This window comes from Atta colombica, unplaced genomic scaffold, assembly GCF_001594045.1.
Source record: "Atta colombica isolate Treedump-2 unplaced genomic scaffold, Acol1.0 scaffold126, whole genome shotgun sequence".
NCBI lineage: Eukaryota > Metazoa > Arthropoda > Insecta > Hymenoptera > Formicidae > Atta > Atta colombica.
The window spans coordinates 1,572,039-1,586,237 of record NW_017259213.1 but is presented as its reverse complement, the minus strand read 5'-3'; the positions used below and the strand labels follow the sequence as shown (position 1 = coordinate 1,586,237).

General features: G+C 30.9%; 3 protein-coding genes across 5 annotated transcripts in view; 2 read left to right on the top strand and 1 right to left on the bottom strand.

Annotated features, from left to right (window-relative positions):
* The first annotated feature begins 3,529 nt into the window (after positions 1-3,529).
* On the top strand, positions 3,530-7,763 carry LOC108684153 (neutral alpha-glucosidase AB). 2 transcript variants are annotated; one of them, XM_018188281.1, is made up of 7 exons: positions 3,530-3,592; positions 4,173-4,268; positions 4,351-4,761; positions 4,837-5,160; positions 5,242-5,491; positions 5,575-7,132; positions 7,213-7,763. In XM_018188281.1, exons 1-7 carry the CDS (start codon positions 3,576-3,578, stop codon positions 7,323-7,325), a joined length of 2,769 nt encoding a protein of 922 aa, XP_018043770.1. In that variant the 5' UTR covers positions 3,530-3,575; the 3' UTR covers positions 7,326-7,763. The 2 variants fall into 2 exon arrangements, with proteins under 2 accessions (XP_018043770.1, XP_018043771.1); XM_018188282.1 differs by having other exon boundaries at positions 3,575-4,010.
* Positions 7,742-10,704, bottom strand: LOC108684155 (Golgi pH regulator). The gene is made up of 8 exons (XM_018188283.1): positions 10,601-10,704; positions 9,956-10,119; positions 9,401-9,507; positions 8,902-9,312; positions 8,643-8,824; positions 8,394-8,579; positions 8,095-8,160; positions 7,742-8,009 (listed from the first exon to the last, which is right to left on the bottom strand). The coding sequence occupies exons 1-8, from the start codon at positions 10,640-10,642 to the stop codon at positions 7,809-7,811; spliced, it is 1,359 nt and encodes a 452-aa protein (XP_018043772.1). The 5' UTR covers positions 10,643-10,704; the 3' UTR covers positions 7,742-7,808.
* Positions 10,705-13,186: 2,482 nt separating this feature from the next.
* The window catches only part of LOC108695007 (E3 ubiquitin-protein ligase Nedd-4), a 10,975-nt gene continuing 9,962 nt past the window's right edge, over positions 13,187-14,199 (top strand). Inside the window, exons 1-2 of one of the 2 annotated variants that reach the window (XM_018204718.1) lie at positions 13,187-13,207; positions 13,965-14,171. In XM_018204718.1, the coding sequence (XP_018060207.1) occupies positions 14,019-14,171 (153 nt within the window). In that variant the 5' untranslated portion in view covers positions 13,187-13,207; positions 13,965-14,018. The remainder of the gene's footprint in view (positions 13,208-13,964; positions 14,172-14,199) is intronic. The other variant, XM_018204720.1, reaches the window with a different exon arrangement.

Genomic DNA, 14,199 nt, shown 5'->3' with positions numbered 1-14,199 from the left:
AAAATATTAATATTTCTTACTGTAAATATATAATTAAAAAATCAAAAATTCGTTTAAAGTATTTCTGTATATAAAAAATGAAAATAAATCTCAGGATTATTGAGCATGAACTTGAGTTCTCTACTTTAAAAATTGATAGTTTTTAAAGGAAGCGACACCAATCCTAGTATATATGTACATGTATATTATATATGCAATTAAGATTTATGAATTTAATTTTATATTTAATTTAAATAATACTTTTAACAAATAATAGAATATTACTTAATTTGCCAATAAAATCAATTAAATTGATTAAATAATTTTATTAATTGTTTTTGTGCTACATATATTTTTATTTGTGCTTAGTATTTGCCTAAAGAATAAAAATTAATTGTGCGCACCTTTTTTAAATATATCAAAAAAAATAACCGAAAGAGTAATGCGGAAGGTTCGTAAACAAAATAAGTTATTTATTTCGATATTGTACAAAATGTTAAACAATGTCGATAAAATACAATAATTTTTACCCTAATAGCAATTTATTTGCGATACATTGGTTCAATATGGAGGATATATTAAGACAATATTGGGTCAATATTATGCCAATATTATGTCAATAAATTGTGTTATTAAGGCAGTTTCGTTTTTTTCCAAATTTATATAAACAATGACATTCCCTAGCATTTGCATGAAAGTTCATCAGATCGTTGCATTCATAACATGTTCATTACCATAATTGCGTGTTATAGATGCTTGTCATAAATCAACATTGCATGCAGCAATAATTTTCAGTAAGCACTGTTTTTTTGTATGTAATTAAAAGTATATTTACTGTGCTAATTAAATAAGCTATATTGAGCACAATTAAATGCAGTCGAGTTTACAGTTTATTTTGAAAACACAGCAAGATGAACATATTACACATTCGACAAATATATCGAGATATAAAATATCTCTATGCAATACAAAAATTTGTGGCAGACTCACCGAAAGATATCATCTACGTTAGAATCTCTATACTCTATCCTCTTCAGCAAATATGAAACCTGTTAAATAAAAATTATATGTAAATTACATATATTTGCAATATGACAAAGATTGTCTTGAGAAATAACGACAATCGTCGTTGTATGCGAATTTGCTAATGTTAAATATTTTAATCAAACCAAATATGATGTTTAATAATTTGAATGCAAGAAATAATAATTGACACAGCAAATTATCTAATAATATATACATACTTGACGATGGTCCAAGAGCACTTTTGATTAAATTTCCATTGCATTGTGAAAATAACGACGTGAAAAGATTTCGATTCTGCACATGCGAAAGAGCATCGTCGACTCCGAAATTTTGTTCGCGTCGCATGCTCCAATATGCTCCAACATGCTCTTATCATAATTCTGAGTATGGAAGGATTACAATTTGGCCAAACCACATCTACTTTTGCTCCGCGTCGTTTCTAAGTGCGCAGTCTACCGTGAAACTCAAAACATGGGGCGGTATTCATAGTCTGTTTTTATTTTAAAATCATCTTAAATGTCTTAACATGTTAATACAATTCTCGGGTTGACATCTTAAGACAGTCTTAAACATAAGAATCGACTATGAATACCAACCTGTTTCACGTTATGAAGTTACTGAATCTTTCCTCGTGCAAGAAAAGATTTATTATTTATTCATGACGCAAAACAGGTCGGTATTTATATGCCCGTATTTAGACTTTGTACTTAAGACCTTTTCCTTAAATTTATCTTTAGATGCTCAGCAGCCAATGAAATAATTCGTAGAGTATCTAAAGATAAATTTAAGGAAGGAATTTAAATATAAGGCCTGATTATGAATACGAATAATAGTTGATTCTTACTGTCTGAAGTCAATCTTAAGATGTAAATCAATCCGAGGACTGTATTAACATCTCAAGACATTTAAGATGGATTTTAAAATAAAAACGGATTATAAATACCGTCCCATGTTTCCCGTTTCACAGTTGTACGCCTTGCGGAACGAGAAGCAGAGAAACGACAGAGAACACTAATTTTAGAGAGAAACGCTTGCAAACTGAGCACACCATAGGTTTGTTCGCGTCGCAAACTCCAACATGCTCCAATATACTCCTACTTACTCTATCAAGCGCGTTGAAATGAGTAAGAGTTATGGTAGGAGCATATTACAACAGCATGCGACGCGAACAAGCCTCATGTAATCCTTCCATCATGATTCTGGGTTCCAGCAAGGAACACAATCAGACACACTATGTAACACGTGAATCATTTCGTCCTTGTTTAATATAGGCAAATAACATCCTCTTTTACTTATTATTTCAGCGATCATTGGATGAGTAGGAGCATGTTGGAGCATGCGACGCGAACAAAAACAAACTTCTAGATCACGACATTGAGGAATTGCACGCGATTAACGGGTCTCGAGAGAAATATTTGTGAGATGATACTCGGATTAAAGATACTTTGCGGGATTCTTTTAGACAGCAACAGCGAAAGATACGGAAAAGATTCGAACACGACACGCATCATGTATCTAATCGCGATTCGAAATGTAACATGGCGGTTGTTGAGTAGCGAAACTCGACGAAGCGGCAACTTCAAATGGGTAATTGAACCCATTTTAGCGGCACTTTCTACACTCGATGTGAGACGTAAAGATACGTTAATTCTTTTAAGGGATAAGAAATAAAAAGTGCTTTTCATTTGGTGATACAAATCGATACAATTAATGCCATTCTATCTTTGCTATTCACTGAATATCAACAAAAGATAGAATAATATTTGTGTTATGCAACTAAATATATAAAAAGCAATCAAAAGATGAGCACAGTAAACACAATTGAAATGTATTAACTGCATCGAAATCTGTCGACAAGCAAGTTATGGTATCATCGAAACGATCGAAGCAGTGAATTAATCGGTAGAAATACAAAATATTAAAATATTAAAAATTAAAATATTAAAATCTTAAAATAAAATGTTAAAATATTAAAAATATGAATCAAATGCAATAATTTCTCTAATGTATATGAACTCTTTCAAGAGATTACGAACGATAATTGAAACTTTTAAAATAAAAATAAAATTTTTAATTAATTCATTACTATTATTATTATTATTATTATTAAGCAAATCTATACTGTTTGCAAACAATGAATTTTTATCCGAATATATCTAAAATATTTGATAACGAATGATAACGAATTATGAATGATGACAATCTATTAAATGATAACGATGATAACAATAAATTATGCATAATAACAATTTATTAAATGATAAGATAATATATTATCTTTTTATAATCGGGGAATTTCCTTATATGATTTTAATATTTTTATTTAAATAGATTCTATATTATTATATATCTTTAAATTATATATCTTTAAATTAATTATATATATTTTTTTGTATATATTATATATTATATACTCTTAAAAAAAAGAATTATATTTCAAATTCAAATTAGTGTCGTAAAAATATATTATAAGAACACTATCGCAAAATAACTCGTCGCGCCATCTGTAAAATCAATTCCACGAATGCCGCATGATTTAGCGCTGCCAAGGCAGTAGTTACTTGCTCAACATGGCTTCGTGTATTCGGTGAGTTTATTTTCGGCTTTTTAACCTTTGGACTGAGAAAGTACAGATTTATCGCGGGCGTACATGAGATCGTTCATGCGCGACATTCTCAGTGGTCACGGCGATCCTCGTTTATCTTTTTTCTGGCATAAAATCGTGACGTAGATCTCACAGATCATTGATACGCCGCTGACGTGTCCCCTCCGCGCAATGTTGTTTCCGATATAAATACTTTTTTTTTCAATTAATTCTTCGCGTTGCCGGCCGCCAATTTAATCTAATCTGTCGCCGAACGACTGTGATATCGGCCGCCATACGCCACAGTGAAGCTCTACAGTTTTATAAACGAACATTGCTGTACAAATTGTCGCGTGGTTGCGTTTTCCGACAGGATTTCCTCTTAAGGTCGTTACCCCAGCTGGACGTGAAAGAGCACAATGTAATACTCGTCTATTAGTGCATATAATTTAGAAATATTTCTTTAATCTGTGATTTATGTAGAACGTAATTCATTGTGTCTTAATAAATGTAGATTTGATTTTCATTTTGTTCTCTATTTATTCTTATTTTAATTCTCATTTTGTTCTTATAAATATTTCAGGTTGGTTCTATTGTTAATACTACTATGTTCTCCATTCATTACCGATGCAGTCAACAGAGACAACTTCAAAAGATGTGATCAGAGTAGTTTCTGCCGGTAAGAATTATCTACTATTGTTAATATTATCATCTGAAAGGCTATCTAAAAAGCTATGTAATCTTTATTTTATTTCTTGTAGACGATGCAGAGGGATGGAATCTGGAAAATCCCCATATCAACTTTTGCCAGATAAACTTGTACAGAATGAATCAATGATTATAGTAGATTTATTTAATAAGGATACTGGTATCACTTACGTGGTACAACTCATCACATTAAAAGAAAACACATTTCGGTTACACATCAATGAAAAGGATCCACTGCATCCCAAATATGAAAATGAATATGCCCTTCATGATCAACCACAAACAGTAGAGATGGATTTTGTGGAGAGCACTGCTGAAACTATAACTGTAACCAAAGGCGAGAATAAAGCCATTTTATATATTAATCCATTTAAAGTAGAACTATATTCCCAAGGTATTTTGACAATATCTGCAAATGCTCGCGGTCTTATGAGATTTGAGCATTTGCGTACAAAACCAGTAAAGTAAGTATTGTTAGGAGATATAATTGTTATATTAAGATTTCTATAAAATTATATATATTATTGGATGTTACATAGACCAGAAGATGGAAATGCTGAAATGGTAAGAACAAATAATACTACATATCTGAGTGATGGTGCTGATAATGATCCTGGCGCTTGGGAAGAAAACTTTAAGGAGCATCATGATGCTAAACCATATGGACCAGAAGCTATTGCCATGGATTTTAGCTTTCCTGGATCAGAACATGCCTATGGTATTCCGGAACACGCTGACTCACTAGCATTGCAATCAACGAAATCTACTGATCCATATAGACTATATAATTTAGATGTATTTGAATATGAAACAAATGAACGTATGTCTTTATATGGTGCCATTCCGCTGCTTTATGCTCATGGGTAAGAACATATTAAATAAGTTAACGAGCTATCGGATTCTTGAAAAATATTTATGTAAATTTCATTCTTGTAATATTTCAGAAAAGAAAGATCATCGGCTGTTTTTTGGCATAATACAGCAGAAACATGGATCGACATTCTATCGAGTGCAGATAATAACGTTGTAGAAAGCATTGTTAATTTTGTATCTAGGTCAATTAAGAAATCTCAGGTGGATGCTCATTTCATGTCAGAATCTGGAGTGATTGATGTATTCTTCATGTTGGGTCCGAAACCACTTGATGTTTTCAGACAGTACACTGTTTTAACTGGTACAGCTCCTTTGCCACAGGTATATCAAATAAATAGTGTAAAAAATTAGAATTTTAAGTTATGAAATGTCTCAAAATAAAATGTGTTTTATGTTTAAAATAGATGTTTACACTTGGATATCATCAATCTCGTTGGAATTATAATGATCAAGATGATGTCGCAACGATCGCCGAAAGTTTTGATACGCACGATATACCATTAGAAGCTATATGGCTTGACATCGAATATACTGATAGCAAAAAATATTTTACATGGGATGCACGTAAATTTCCAAATCCTCTTGATATGATACACAATCTTACTGCCAAAGGCAGAAAATTGGTAGTTATCATCGACCCTCATATTAAACGTGATAACAATTATTTCTTACATAATGATGCTACTAGTTTGGGCTATTACATCAAAACCAGGGATGGAAAAGATTATGAGGGTTGGTGTTGGCCGGGTGCCTCGTCGTATCTAGATTTTTTCGATCCAAAAGTTGTTGATTATTATACTGGATTGTACAGTTTAGATAAATTTCATGGTACTACTAACGATGTTTACATTTGGAATGATATGAACGAACCAAGTGTGTTTAATGGACCTGAAATAACGGCACCAAAGGATCTTATTCATCATGGAGGCTGGGAACATAGAGACGTTCACAATATTAATGGACATATGTATATTCGTGCGACATATGATGCTTTGTTCCGTCGATCAGGTGGTTCTCTGAGACCATTTATTTTAACAAGATCCTTCTTTGCTGGATCACAACGTTATGCAACAATGTGGACTGGCGATAATATGGCTGACTGGAATCACCTTCGTGTAAGTTATCCCATGTGTCTCTCAGTGGCTATATCTGGAATGTCGTTCTGTGGTGCCGATGTTGGAGGTTTCTTCAAGAATCCAGATTCAGAATTGTTCATTAGATGGTATCAAGCTGCAACATGGCTACCTTTCTTCCGCCAGCATTCTCACATTGAAACAAAGAGGCGTGAGCCATGGACATTCAATGACGAAACTACTCAAATAGTTCGTGAAGCATTAAGATTACGATACTCTTATCTGCCATTGTGGTACACACTCTTTAGAGAACACGAAATAAACGGTTATCCCGTTATACGTCCTTTATGGACGCATTATCCAACTGAATCTGAAACGTTCATTATCGATGATGAATTGTTACTTGGCGATTCAATACTCGTGCGCCCAGTATTCCAATCCAGTGCTACTGAAGTAGCGGTTTACTTCCCAGGAGAGGGCAAAGTGACTTGGTATGATATTGATACAATGCAAGCCTATGAAAAAGGAGGATATGTTAAAATACCGGTAACAATTCACAAGATTCCTGTATTCCAAAGAAGTGGATCTGTCGTCCCTCGAAAAATGAGAATACGACGTAGTACAGTTGCTATGAGAAATGATCCTTACACATTGATAATAATTGCTGATAGTAATGGCAGAGCTAGCGGCAATCTATACATTGATGACGAAGTCAGTTTCGAATATCGTCATGGAAAATATTTATATTTAAGAATAACGTTGGACAGTAATAAAATAGTATCAACTCTAATTGATAAACTAGCTTCGTATGAAACACAAAGCTGGCTAGAAAGAATAGATATAGCCAATCCACCGCAAGGAATTAAATCTGCTCAATTGGAATCTCACAGTGAGTAGTCAGATTAAAGTGTGAAGTAAAATCAGTTGTGCAACAAATCTATATTTTAATAATATATATTTCTCTTACAGGTATAGGAAAAGTAACATTGGAAACTACATATAACCCACATAACAATGTATTAACGATACGTAAACCAGCTGTAAATATGGGCGAGGAATGGACCATCGAATTATTACAATAGAATTGGGTTCATTATCAACTCAGTATCCATAATGCCAATTTTCTATTACTATTCAGTTATCTGTGATCTGGATGATTATTTCTTAGAACAAATATACAATTTAGTTATTGTAACAATAAAATGATTGCCAATTGCTTCCTGAGATTAATCAACTATATAAACAGTATAACATTTTTAAAGTTACAGATATCTTCGGTAATTTAGTTATTTTACGATTTAATAAAAAAATTAAAAATAAAGATTAATATTTCAGGCTACACACATCACAATAAAAAATGTTATATGTCGACAGCATTTATGTATATAATTTAAAAACGTTAATAACACTTAAAAATATATACATTTAAAGTTTCATTATTCTCTCTGCCAGGAATGACATATTTTAATAATAACTTATCTACCAAAATATCAAATGTAGATTTTAAATAAATTCATAAAATAAGGCTGATGAGATTTCTCTCAATAAAAAGTATCTTTATTTCGTTATATGCGTTCCGTTGGTGCATGTTTATGAGCTAAATATAAAAACACTATTGATGATAACGCTGATACCAAGAAAATAACGTCAAACCATCTATGATAAAAATTGAACTGTAATTCTCCTAGTACTTGCGTTATTATAATGCGATATTCTGCTGGCATATTCATTCGCATAAGAAGTACAGAAGATACGAAATACATTCCCTGAAAAAAGAGAATGCCATGAAATTTGGAATATGAATAAATTCTATAAGGATTACATGTCTTACATTATATAGGCTATTCTTACCATTATTTGCGCAAGTATAAGTACAATAATATTTGACGACTTGCTGCTAGATATGGCATAGAAAAACTAAAATAGAAAAGTCGGTAGTGAGTATTGTTATTAAAATTGATGAGGCAACAAAATATTAATCAATATTCATGTTTTTTACTCTGTATTTACATATGTATCTTGTTTTACATATATTAGAAATTTTTATTGTATAAGATAGATAGTACATACATGTAAATCATTTTATAGAAATTAAAAAGTGCAGAATGACTATATAAGAGGTATATAATTGTTATATATATTTTACATACCTTTGTCAAAGTTAACAATAATCCACGTATGGACGTTACAACAATGCAACCGACGAGGTAAAAAGAAATGTGTTGCGACCAAAACGTAACATCGATATTGAAACCAATCCAATGCACTGCAATTTCAATTCCTCTAGTTACAGGATCTTTTTTGCCGACTCGATCGAATACTATGTTGATTGTAGACTATAAAAATATGTATTATTTTTTCAAAAAAGATAATTTAAATCATTAATTAATTACACTTACAATAAATATCTTCCATGTGCAATACAAAGAAAAGAAATAACCCAAGAAATTAAAATATTTTCCTTGCCAAGTGGCAGCCCACTCTAGACGTTCTCTTGCATTTTGTATGTCATGCGCTTCCAAAAATAATTGTCGTGACAATTCCTCTAAAGCGGTAACTTCGATTTGTAATTGCTTGACACCTATAAAACGATATATATTTTGTTATTAAGATAAATCGTATTCCTAGTTTCTTTGCAAAATTAAAGAAAATATATACTTTCTTGATTTCCCTTTGTACCACCTAATGGATTTAACATTCCCCATAATCGAGATCGAGTTTCGGTTTGTCCATCAGCTTCACCCTTTCTGGCTAATGCAATTCGTTTCTTTTTCGCGATAATCATGTCCATAGTTTGCAACAATCGTTTTTCTATAGACTGTACATCCGTGTAAGAAACTGGGCGCATAAAATAAGTCATTGAAGTATATGGATAATTTACAGCGCCAAAACCTGACAGAAGGGCCATTACTGTGACACCTATAACACCTATTCGACTGACACCTTGTTCTATAGATAGCAATCCTTTCTTGGGACTCAGTATGGGGAAAGGATCACCCACTTTCCAAAACAGGTAGAGATAAAAAAGATATATGACAACTGTCAATGGCCGTATTAGATTCAGTCTTACTGCATAGATTAAAAGATTTATTAGATTTAATATAAATGTTTAACAAGGATAATCAATAGAAATAAGAGTTAAAATATAAATACATACCAAATCTGATATTGCTGATAATAAAATATGCTATGTAAAATGGTATCAGGACTATCACCATAAACAGAAGCATGTAAAGGCCAGCATTCCAATGGAAATATCTAGAACTGAGGAAAACAATATATCATTACCAAATATGAAAGACTGAGAAATCATAAAAAGAAAAGTAAAGTAGCTAATGGATGTCTTCCATTTAGTGACACAAGTCAATACAAATATCATTTTATCTTTCTTTGAGTAACAAAGACAGAACTAAATGGAAGGCATTCAATGAATGCTCATGTAGATGCAACATATAGATATTTAATAGCAAAAATTATATAAAAAATGCAAACATACATCATTCAATGCCATTATTATTTGCAATCATTTACTAATTTATTATCTTTTTGTGCTTATTGTTAGGCCCTGAAGAGGTCTAAAATGCATAGTTGCTAAATAAATATCTGTATATTGTGTATTTTACATTTATTAATTATTATTTATTAATTATAATTTTAAATTTTTTTTAATAATATATCATATCTTAAAACAGAATGTGAATTATTTTTTTACCTTGAGTCGAGTACTCCTGCTATCTCAAAAATAATTAATTCAAACATGGTGCATGACAACGAAAACGTTGTTGAGAAAATTAGTTGAACTAGTCTATGATGAACTTCATAATCTCTGAATAATTTCTTCACAAAGAATACCCATCCTCCTAAGAAGAAAATCACCTGAAATATACAGGAAATGAAAATAAATGGAATCTGTCATATGGAGATTCTATTCACATTAAATCTGCCAAAAACAAATAATTAATGTATTGAAACACACATACATATAGATTTGATATTTTACTAAATAAACTGCAAAGCTTTAAAATACAAAATTTATTGTAATAATCTCAAAAATACATACATCTCACAATTCAGTTACAGTTTCATAAATATGTTATAATGCAGAGAAAAAAATCCAAAGACAATAATCCGCAAGGAATTAATGCTGATTGAGAATATAACAAGAAATCTTTTCAGAATACAACCAAATGATTTGTATTTTATATTATGTTTTACATTAAATATCGTTAATAACGAAACAAACAATTGTTCATATTATTTTGAGATATACGTATAGAGCACCGTACTCTTTTTATAACCTTAATCAGTTCAGGAAGTATTGATAAATCTGATTTTTGTAGTGGAAATGAATTTCCACCTGTGTTACGAGAATCACGATAGTGTCCTCGATGAAACCCATTTTCCACTATCGCGATTTTCACTTCGCATTGCGAAGTTTTGACCGGCGATGCTCAGCACTTGACAGGACGCAGGTGGTTCCAAACAAAACGAATACGATAGCAAATACCTAAAGCAGAAAGAAAGCTGAGAGAGGCCATGCCGGCTCTTTTCCTGTTACCATCGAAATCGTCCATACACTACCGCCCAGTACATCCAGTTTGAGAACTACAATATTTTCTTCACTATCAATAAAATCGTATCGTTGAAAGTAGATGTGGTTCATTTCGGTACTAAAATCAGCATTATTATTATATCTCTATAATTTATTTCTTCGTTTGTGAAATCATATTTTTTACTCCCTCCATCTAATCTAAGTTTTTCTGTTTCAGGCTTTCAAAAAATGTGGAAAAATTCATGGTTATTTTTCAACATATCTATTATATTATGAAATAGTTTTTTAATGAGATTTTATGAGAGAAAACCGATCTTCTTTAATTTAAGAGTGAAATTTTGTCAAAAAAGATTGAGATTGGCAGACGAAAGGTTGATGATAATATTTTGAAATAATATCTATTTTGTATTGCACACATTTATAACATATACAGAGTAATTAAAAAGTAATTTATTGTTATTATATTAAACGCATTTTTATGTTATGTGTGTTGTGATACATTTAATTAATCGAAGTTTATATTTAGTAAAATATAAAAGTTGTGTATTCACAGACTAATATATATTCCCATATAGCATAAATGTCCAAGGGATATTCTCAAGAACCATAAATCCTGAGAATATTTCAGCGTACTGAGAACGGTCGCAGGAATACATCTGTGAGATAAAGTGTGCTGTATATATTGGTTATTAGAAAGTAACAAATGAGATTATTAACGCATAAAAATTTACCGTGATATTGAAAAAGGGAGAAAAAAATATAAATATAGCCGAAATTGCATACTTCGTGTCATAACTTTCAAGTTCTTTCTGATAATTCTGCGAATGAAAATAAAAGTCAATCTGCATAAACCGTAATCAGACTACGAGTTATCTGTTATCGGTTCTATTTTAGTCAATCTCATGCAGGGAAGACTAAACTAGTTCTCAGACAGCACAGAATATTTATGATAAATATAATTATATATGATAAATAATAATTTATTATTATTCATTTTTTGAAATGCTATAAATATATTTTATACATATTTTATAAAGCTTTTTCGAAATATTAAAAGATAGACTAAATATTTAATGTAATATTTATGATAAATATAAATAAATATTTCTGTTATATATTTCTTATTTGAACTATAATGTCTTATTAAGTATTTTTATAACATTTACTATAAGATTTACAATAAAGATTTACAATATTTCATTTACAATATTTATAATAAATGTTTATGATCTATGTAATCTAAGACCACAAAAATATTCACAAAATATTTAAAATAAGCCTTATAAATATTTTGTAAATCTTTTATAAATATTGTATAAGTGCTGTTTGGGTTGCAACGATGATTGGTTAAAATTTAGAATCGTTAACTAGCAATCGTAACCAGCAATCTGGTAGTGTGATTACAGTTTAAGTGAGTTGATAAGAAATGATGGAAGAGGGGAGAAGAAAGTATGAGTGCTTTCCATTTGAAACATAAATCGACATAATATTGTTCTATCTTTGTTATTCATGGAATGCCAAGAAAGATAGAATGAATGTTTGTATCGACTTGTATCACTAAAAGGAAAGCATCTTTTATGAATATCGAGAGTTAATAAATGAAATATAGAACACACTTTCTATGGCCGGTATTCGTAGTCGATTCTTATATTTGAAATTGCCTTGAGTACAATCACATAGAGATAACATGATGTATCTCCAAAAACGAGACATAAAATTTCTTAAAGATATATTTTGTATATTGTATAAAAGATGTTTTAAAGATATCTAAAAAAACATCTTTAAGACGTTTTATGTCATGATTTTGAACTTTTTGTTGTCTGGGAAATCTATCAGAGAGATATATATTAGCATTCTAAGACATTATTTAAGATCGTCTTAAAATAAGAACGAATTATGAATTCTATATAAAAGATTTGAACGTATTGCAAGGTACATTTAATGTGATAGTTTCAGATTTAGAAAGCTTATTGCTTAAATAAGCTAGAACTTGAGACAGGTAGAGACACTAACGATTACTTATCCACTTGTACGTACACAAACACGACACATACACGAAATGACGAATTGTCGTACAATAGGCAGCTGGGTGTCGCAGCATGTTATCTCGATGATTAACAATACTGCCTTATCTAAAATTTTAGCATTTGCTTCGCATTAGTAATCAAGTGTCTGAATACGAACGAATGTTCACGTTCGTTTCCCTTTCTGCAAAGATCGTGACAAGTGCATACAGATCAGTGCTATAATGTGACTTAAAAATGAACCGAATGTTAAATTGAATAAGAAATTCAACGCCATCCAAATGTCGGATGTTTTAACTTTGTCGAAATTTTGTTTTCATCGATCAGGAACATATATACAATATATATATATATTATAGCTATATATTTTTCCGTTCTGTAATTTCATGTAAATATATATTTTCCTCATATACATATAACAAATATATAATAAGACTTATAAAATATAAATAAGAACTGTCATTGTTCCAACTATACAGAATTGTATTTCGTGTGTCTGTTTGAATAATTATATAGGTATATACTTGGAAATTTATTACATAACTTGTGAAAAATAATGGATACGTAGTTGATTTAAATAATTAAATAATTTTCTTTAAGTTTCTCGTAAAGAGATTTTTGTAATTTTTACCATTTGAAATTTTTACAGTGACGAGTTAAATGACGTAAGATTGTAAAAATAAATTTCCTTGAAAAACTCGAAAATAATTATTAGTTAAAGATTTAATAATGTGAATCAATGCAGTATAAAACAAATGTTTACGTCTTATGTGTAAAAGAGAAGCAAATTATAATGTACATTTCTACGAAATAATTAAAACGTAACAATGAAAATGCGCTTTTCGAAGGAATCTTGACGTATGCACAAACTATACACATTAATAAATCTTCTCCAACGTAGTTAAAAGTTTAAAATAATCTAACAGCAGTTTAAAATAATCTAACAGCATTTTCAACCATGGATTTGATCAGAGATCGATTAACCCGAAAGTACTATTATGACATCCAATCAGAAACCAAAGATAAAATGTGTATAATGTCAATAATCGCTTTCGGAATGATCAAATTCACTGCGGTTGCAAACGCTATAAAATGTGTCTAAATGAGAACGATGTGTCTAAATGAGAAAATAATGTAATGCACAGAGTCGATAAGTTCGAGATTAGTGACGTTGGAAGGACATAAAGAAAAAACGAAAAATGCCGGGCACGCTGACATATCCAATCTATGTTGGTGTTGATTCACACCCACCCAGAAGACGCGCCCATACATGGACCGCACAACATCGTTCTGCATCACGTGTGGCAGAAATCAATTCGCAATTTGATCGAGTGTCTCTGTCGGAATCCGTGGTGAGATATTGAAACATACTACATATGA

Bases quoted from the DNA above. Each gene is read 5' to 3' on its own strand.
- LOC108684153 (XM_018188281.1), top strand. The intron at 5,161-5,241 runs GTAAGAACATAT...GTAATATTTCAG, and splicing joins CCGCTGCTTTATGCTCATGG to AAAAGAAAGATCATCGGCTG. The intron at 5,492-5,574 runs GTATATCAAATA...TGTTTAAAATAG, and splicing joins GTACAGCTCCTTTGCCACAG to ATGTTTACACTTGGATATCA.
- LOC108684155 (XM_018188283.1), bottom strand. From the start codon at position 10,642: ATGGGTTTCATCGAGGACACTATCGTGATTCTCGTAACACAG. The intron at 8,825-8,901 runs GTATATATTTTC...ATCGTTTTATAG, and splicing joins TACAAAGGGAAATCAAGAAA to GTGTCAAGCAATTACAAATC. The intron at 8,580-8,642 runs GTAAGTGTAATT...ATATTTTTATAG, and splicing joins GCACATGGAAGATATTTATT to TCTACAATCAACATAGTATT.